Here is an 8,144-nt window from a genome sequence, read left to right on the forward strand (position 1 = left end):
CTATCATCAAAAAAATGAAAATAACCAGTGTTGGCAAGGATGTGGAGAAGCTGGAACCCTCATGCATTGCCAGAAGGAATAGAAAAGGGTGCTGCCAGTCTGGAAAATGGTTTGACAGTTCCTCAAAACGTTAGGCATAGGGTTACTATATAACCCAGCAATTCTACTCCTATGTATCCACCCACAAGATTTGACAGCACGGACTCAAACAGATGCTTGTGCACCCATGTCACAGAGGCATGATTCACGATACCAGAAGGTGGAAACAACCCAAGTGTCCATCAACAGACGAATGGATAAATGCAATGTAGTCTATACATACAATGGGATATTATTCAGCTATAAAAGGGAAGGATATTCTGATACATGCTAAAACGTCGGTGAACCTTGAAAACATTATGCTAAGTGAAAGAAGCCAGACACAAAAGGACAAATATTGTGTGATTAGATGAGGTCCCTATAATAGGCAAATTCACAGATGCAGAAAGTAGGATGGTGGTGCCAGGGCTGGGAAAGGGGAATGGGGAGTCAGTGTTTAATGGGGACAGAGCTTCTGTTTGGGAAGATGAAGAAGTTTTGTAGATGGGTGATGGGGATGGTTGCACAACATTGTGAATGTGCTTAACGCCACTGAATTGTACATTTTAAAATGGCAAGACAAAACCAGAAAGTAACTAGACCACAAATCTTGGTTTCTAACTACCATTCTCTAATGAAAGGAACCAGAGCTCGTGGGAGAAATGGTTGACTCCAGGACTGAGGCAGGAAAAATGGGGCTGGACCATTTTTGGTGGGGCATGTTAGCAAGATGTGAGAGTCAACGTGAAGGAATTCTGAATGGCCAAAGCTGGGACAATTTGGTCAAGAAACTAAATAATGATTGGAATACAACCCATGGAATAAAATAAACATCCTTGAGTAAAAACTGATCGAAATAAGTAAGTGAATATATAAATAAATAGAAGAGAAGGGACACTCTTCCTTGCAGAAGAATTCCGATTAATAAATGTACAATAATTGAGGACAATAGAAAATTATCATTAACAAAAACCACAATAATAATTGTCACAGGCAGGATCACATTTGTGGATGCCAAAATTAGTGGATGAAAGTTTGATGAGAAACGGAATATTTTCTAAGTCTCAAAGTATCTCATCACAAGATAGTTATTCATTACTAAGGGGAAAAGATTAGCTTTACAATGGAGTAACCTGGCAGGCACCACCTTAACCAAGTAATTGTGATTATCATGACCAACAAGACATATCGACATCATGTAACTCTTGAGACACGGCACTGGGAAGGACATAACATTGCTTCTGTGGTATTTTTGCCAAAAAGGATAACTTCAACCCAGTGATGAGAAAAAACACCAGATAAACTCAAATTGAGGGACAGTCTACCGAATAATTGACCAGTACTCCTCAAAAATGTCAAGGACATAAATAGCAAGGAAAGATTGAGCTGTCGCAGATTGAAATAGACTAAGAAGATAGGACAACTAATTGTTATGCGGCATCCTGGACCAGAAAAAAGGACCAAATAAAATCTGTAGTTTACTCAATAATAGCGTGTCAATGTGAACTTCCTGGTCTTGATAATTATACTGTGGTTAGTAAGTCGTTAACTTGGGAGGAAGTTGGATGAAGACTATACAGGAAGTTTTGTACTATTTTCCCAATTTTTCTGTAAGTCTAAATTTCAAAGTGCAGAGTAAAATAAATCAATGCCTGCCAGTGCTTCTCTAACTCATAACTCATATCTTACTCAACGCCAAGTTTCTATTTATTCTGTGCCTTAGTGGTTCCTCCATCAGGTGACCTTGAGCTGGGGACTCACGTGTAGTTAATTTGAAAGGTGACACTGGGAAGCGTGAATAAGCCAGTGAGGAAGTGAGAAACGGAAGGGAAGGAAGCCAACGAGGAGTGTGTTAACAGACAAGTAATTTTGGTGGGCAACTGAATCTGAAGATTTTGCCTCAGAGTTGTCCTTCCAGAAGGGCAAGGAAGCTGGGGTATTTAACCATTAACTCTCATCAGTCATTGGGAAGGACTGGTCTGGGGAAGTGGGGGTCATTATTCTCTGGCATTCCTGGCTGCCTTGCACATGAGCAGAGAGGACTCCAATGGTCAGGAAAATTCTTCATGCAAAGTGTCTCAGATGCTGGTCGTTGGATGTGTGGGGCTGGTACGCCCAGAAACGATGCATGTATCAGGCAGTTTAGATAGTGTTGCACTGCAGTAACAAACAACCTCCGAATGGCTTCGAACAACAAAAGCTACTTCTTGCTCCTATTACAGGTGCATAAATGGTGGGCTTCTGATGGTCCCAGTCCTGTGTGAGCCTGAAGTACTTTTCCTTCTAATCATTTTGAGTGGTTCTATCTTGGCCTCATATAATTTCTCTTCATGCATGTATCAACCAATACTCAGTCAAAGATTGAACAGGGACCCTCTGCAGAGCCTTAGAACTCTGTCGGTGTGATTCTCTCTCCTTAGAATTCCGTCCTGTGAATTCTAGCCTTTTTGGCCTGCCTGAGTTCCCAGCTCTATCTCTTCAACCATCGAGAGCTCTGAGTTCTGCTTGGGTTTCCATTCACTGCGCTGCAACCTGGAAACTCTCTCCAGGCAGCAAGCTGGGGCAATTATAGGATTCACTGTTTATTTCTTCTCTTTCGAGGACCACCCAATTGCACTAATTTCTAGTATCTGGAAATCATTTTTTCATACATTTTGTCCAGTTTTTTTACTTGTTTCAAGCAGGAGGGTCAATCCACAGCCCATTGCTCCATTTTGCCTAGAAGTGATGATGGGGATATCTTAACCCCATATTTAAAAAAGCAAGCTGATCAGTCATAATTGTAATAATTACCTGAGGAATTTTTATTGAGAAAAGGCTTTCCAGCATTAACTGAATTTAGTCAATTGAATTCCTGGGTCATTTTTGTTTTCAATACAATTCAACGGCTTTCCATTTTTTTTTTTTTCCTTTTTATTTGACTGGAATTATTTTTAATGGTAAATTGTGCTGGCTTCAGAGAGTGAGTTGGGAAGAGTTCTCTCTCCTTTATACCCAAGTGTGTGAATGTTAGCTGTGGTTCTGGAATTCCTTTGGGGGCAAGTTAATAAGAATCTGCTATGCTGTGCCACAATAATTGCTGATGTCTCAAGAATTTAGCAGGACGTAGTCATGGCCAAGGCACGCTCTTGTCAAACTGTTGCAGACTGGCAAATCTATCTTGGATCCAGGTTATTGCTATGGGTTCCAGGGTTGCCATGGGGAGAGAAGAGACTACAGAGAGGTGACTACTTTCTCTTAAATGTCCCAGTCTGGAAGTGACATGGTTGATCCAGTCGCAGCCCAATCACTCACCAGGTTTGGTTCTGGCCTACCATTCAGAATGAGTCACCTGAACCCAGCCTGACTTTGGTCCGGTTCCCCTAGAAACAGACCCGGAGATGAGGATTTCAATGCAAGAAGTTGATTTGTGGTGTCATCCTCAGAAAGCACAGGAGGGAAATGGGAAAGTGACGCAGGGAAGGCAGGAAGCCACCAGAAAGAGTTGGTGTTATTGAACAGGTGGCTGCTGTGGGCTACCAGGGCTCAGTCCTGCTGGTGACCTCTGAAGGATGGTGTGGAACGTGCCTCAGAGTTGTCTAACTCAAGAGCAGAGAGAGTTAGGGTATTATCCCCCCACACCCACCGAGATGCATCTCATTCAGCACAATAAAAAATGCAACACCGTGTGGTGGGCAGAATAATATCCCCTAAAGATGTCCATATGCCAGTGCCGAGAACCTGTGAATATGTCACGCTATGTGGAAAATCGGGAGTTAAGGTTGCAAATGGAAATAAGTTTCCTAGTCTGCTGACCTTAAAATAGCGAAAGCATATTGGATTATCCAGGTGGGCCTCAATGTAATCAGAAGGGTCCTTTCAATGCGGAAGAGAGAGGCAGAAGTCAGGGCCGCACAAAGTGCGAAAGAGAAATCAGTCATTGCTGGCTTTGAAGATGGAGCAAGAGAGCTGCCAGCAGAGGAAGACAGCTTGATTTCAGCCCAGTGAGACTCCTTCGGGCCTCCGACTTCCAGAACTCTGAGATACTAAGTTTGTGTTGGTTTAAGCCAGTAAGTTGGTGGTAACTTGGTACGGCATTGATAGGAAATTAACACACATATATAGAAATAATGTTTTTAAAAAATTTATAGGAAGAAAATCATAAAACTTTACCGAAGGACATTTTTAAAATATCTGGATAAATAATTGGCTCATGAATGAATGAACACATAGATAGATGATAGACAGATGGATGGATACATACATATGTATCTATGTCTATTCCCAACCAAAGTTACAAACCAGTTCAAAACTGTATCTGGAAAATAAAATACACTGTAGTAGAGGAAAACATATTGAAAGAAGACAATGTTCTAGCTTATATCAAACATATTACAAAACTATAGTCACTGAAACAGTGACAAAGAAATAGTAAGTGGGGTGGAACACACAATACAATGAATTACTTTATTAAGGGAATATTATGGGGGCTCAGGTAAGGCTGAGACCATCAACAGAAGAGAAACCGTCTACAGCCTATGGAGGGATGGGCCTTAGAGGAGAAGGGGGTCTCAGAACCTCTCTCAGGGTCCTCCCGTCCTCAGTTAAGGGGGGAGGAAAGAAAAGGGGGCGGAGCCAGAGAGCAGCCAGCAAAGCGCATGCGCAGTTGCCTGGTCTCTGGGCACCGGGGAACAGCGGTCGTCAGAATTCTGGGCAGGGGACCGAGGGCTTCTCGCAGATAAAGAAGTTCTCTCTGTTACATTTGTCATCATTCCAGCCATCACTGTAGAAGTCCACGCAGTCCTCATCTCCGTGGTTGTTGGGTTCTCCTTCTTTCCAAAAGCTGCGACCACCATGGGAGCTATGAGTCCCCTTCTCCAGCCAGAGCCCACCCTCCAGGCCCGCCCTTGAAGGATCTGACCCCTGGCCTTTGGCAGCAAAATTCCAAGTACCAAAGGGACGTGGGGAATTCAGAGGCGGGGTTTCCAAAACGTGGATTCAGACACCACCTCCCTGAGAATCAACTCTGGCGGAGTAAAATTGCAGATTCCTGCACTGTACCCAGACTAGTAGACTCAGAACCCTGCCCTTCCCCCGGGGTGGAGCCGGGACTCTGCATCTCTACCGAGCTCCTCAGATGGTGCCTTCCAATCCCAGAGTCCTAGCACCCCTGGTTTGGCATGTGGGTCTTTTCCCTGCCCACCCCCCTGGGGCCATTGACTTTGCGAGGTCACCTGAGATTGACAGGGGTGTTGTCTACCCATAGCCAGGAACCCTCGTTGTGGTGGTCGCTGAGGCCGATCCAGGCGGGCCTATTATTTCTGGTATCCCAAAACTTCAGAAATTGCTGAAGGTGGCGGGGGGGCGGGGGGGTATCAGGAAGAAGAATCTTGAGTGCCACCCCGTCTGCCCACATTCCCGTAGTCCCCTGCCTCCCTCGGAAGTTCTTTCTGCAGTCCAGCCTAAAGCCCCGACTCAAGTTGTGTGTGTTCACACATGCATGTATGCTGTGAATGTGTGTTAATGTGCATCCACGTGTGGAAATGTGTCAACTTGTATCTCAGATCACATATGTGCTGGCGAGAGACTATGTATGATCTCAAGGGTACCCTGAGTTCTCCTCCTGTCCATCCATGGGCTCCTCTCATGTGATCTGCCCAAGTCCATTATTGCTCCTCCTCCAGGAAGCCTTCCCTGACTGCATCTTCCCTGGCCCCAGCTTGCCCACCGGACCTCCATCTCTCAGAGGGCAGAGGAGGGTGGCAAAAGGCTTTTTGTTGCCCAGCCGCATGGCCCAGCCTCCGACGGAAACCTTGCTCAGCCCACCTGCTCCTCAGCACTGTCGATGATCACCAGCTGAGCCTTGATGTCCTGACAGGCGGAGACGGAAGCTTTCCAGGTGTTCTGGGTCTGGGAGAAGAAGTAGCAGCTTCCTTGGAAGAATCCCCAATTCCAGGGGCAGGGTCGGCACAGGCCAGCTGGGGAGGAGGGGTGGGGTTGGGACAGACAGCTGCTCGGCTCCCAAATCGCCTGCGCCTGCCTCTGATCTTGGGAGCCCAGGGCCCAGGCGCCCTATTCGGCTGTCAGCTCAGTCCCCAAGAAACCCGTGAGAAAGATCCCGGCTCTGCCCAGCCCTCCTCAGACCAGCAGCCATAGAAGGTGGGTCCCCAGCCCTCTGGGGCGGGGCCGGGGGGAAGGGACCTCGCAGCTCCTTCCCGACCTTGGTGTGAGACCCTTACTCAGGGTGGCATTCATCCTGGTCAGCTGCTCACGGATCTCCTCCAGTTCTGACTGTATCCGCTCCGGAGAAACAGCCACTAGAAGAAGAGGGCTTCAAGGATTAAGCACCTACTGTGTGCTTGGTGTAGAGAGGGCCCCAGGAGAACATTGTCCATGGATGTCACAGTGACCCTGAGAGCCCATTTGACAGGTGAGGAAACTGACAGTCCCTTAGAGAGCAACTTGACCAACGTTACCTCACGCAGGGGTCCAGTCTCCTCCTCCCGCTCCTGCCCTCCCTCCCTCACCCCCGTGGCGGGGGTTCGTCCAAGGTCAGGCAGCCTCGGAGCCCTGTCCCACTCTGGATCCCGGCATCCAGTGCCTCACCCGGGGGCTCGTTCTCCTGATGGTCCCACGCTCCTCTCTGCATGGATTGATGGATCTTGGAGACTATAAGAGAGCAGAGAATTCTCCTTTATGAACACCAACTGTGTGCCTGACCCTGTGCAGGTCCAGTTTCAAGGTCTCCGAGAGCCTAAGCCCCCCAGTAGAGGAAGGGGAGCTGCATTTCACAGATGAGGAAATGGGCTCAGAGAGGAATAGGAACCAGCCCATGGTCACACAGGAGGTGATGAGGAGCCCAAACGCCCCAGCACTAATGAGTCTGGGGACTGTGGAAAAGGGCAAAGACCATCCCAGAGGGAAAATCCAAAGAGATCCAGGGTTCCCCAAACCCCCAACCCCTGAGTCACCTTGAATCAGGATGGTTATCAGGAGCAGGAAGAGGCCCAAAGAAAGGAGAAGCGGCAGCAGAAGCAGAGGGAGCCTGGTGCGGCATCCTGCAGAACCGGCAGATGGGCAGAGCTGGAGGCTCAGGGACAGACCCGGCCCCGCCATGCCCACACTGGAGGGGACCTCCCAGCCACCCCCTTCCCCAGGTGCCTGCTCCTGAGCCACCCACCCCAGTACCTGGTGAGCGCCTTGAGCTCCACAGTTGTCTAGGCTCTTTCTCAGTCAATTTCTGGTTCTCATATGTCTCCTCTGAATAGGACAGAACAACCCTGCTCTCAGGACCAGATCCCAACTCCCCCAGAACCCTGGAGCCCTCCGCTCCCCACCATCACCCCAGAGTGGGGTCCCAGCCTCACCAAGGCCACACATCTCTGCCATCCTTCCTTCCTCTCTGCTCCTCTCTCTCCACCTCTTCTCTGCACTATGGTTTTTATAACCCTATGTGTTGCCCTCTGCAGCCCCTCCTCAGATCTGTCTCCCCAAACCAGAAAGAAGAACAAAGAAACAGGATGGGGACGCCTCTTCCTGTCAGAAAAGTCGGGGGAGTGATGGAGTGCCTGACGTATCTAGGAGAGAGGTCATCTAGGGTGGAGACAGAAGCTGCACAGTCGACTCTGGTGCCAGAAGGCACCGTTCCAACCCCTATCCAGTCCTGGGACCTCTGGCCTTGCCTTATCAGAGCCTCAGTTTCCTCAGCTGTGAAAAGGGACAATTACCCTGCTTCATACCGTTACTGTGAGGTTTAATACAGTGCACTGGTAACAGGTATAAATTGCCTGTTCCAATGATGGATACTCAGTAGTAACAGCAATTAGCATGTGCCCTACAGTTCCCTGGGGTGTGTGCTCTCCCTCACTGCAACAAGTAATAAACCCAAATTTGTTCAACCAAAGGTGTGTTCCTCGTGATTTTTGGCTGGGGGGCCACTGACTGTTCTCACAATAGCCCTATGAGAAAGGTACAGTTATTATCCTGCTTTACAGATGAGGAAACTGAGAAACAGAGAAGGCAAGCAACAGTCTGAGGTCACACAGCTTGTTTTGGTTACCATATGCATGTGATATAATATCTTCTAT

At 47.8% G+C, this 8,144-nt stretch overlaps 1 protein-coding gene across 1 annotated transcript; it reads right to left on the reverse strand.

Moving 5' to 3' along the window:
• Nucleotides 1-4,185: 4,185 nt before the first annotated feature.
• Nucleotides 4,186-7,607, reverse strand: LOC103540279 (CD209 antigen-like protein C). Its single transcript, XM_070622845.1, has 8 exons — nucleotides 7,425-7,607; nucleotides 7,246-7,317; nucleotides 7,029-7,115; nucleotides 6,664-6,726; nucleotides 6,297-6,374; nucleotides 5,884-6,035; nucleotides 5,292-5,404; nucleotides 4,186-4,900 (listed from the first exon to the last, which is right to left on the reverse strand). The coding sequence occupies exons 1-8, from the start codon at nucleotides 7,444-7,446 to the stop codon at nucleotides 4,759-4,761; spliced, it is 729 nt and encodes a 242-aa protein (XP_070478946.1). The 5' UTR covers nucleotides 7,447-7,607; the 3' UTR covers nucleotides 4,186-4,758.
• Nucleotides 7,608-8,144: the final 537 nt, after the last annotated feature.

The sequence above is a fragment of the Equus przewalskii genome, chromosome 6, assembly GCF_037783145.1.
Source record: "Equus przewalskii isolate Varuska chromosome 6, EquPr2, whole genome shotgun sequence".
In the NCBI taxonomy this organism is placed as follows: domain Eukaryota; kingdom Metazoa; phylum Chordata; class Mammalia; order Perissodactyla; family Equidae; genus Equus; species Equus przewalskii.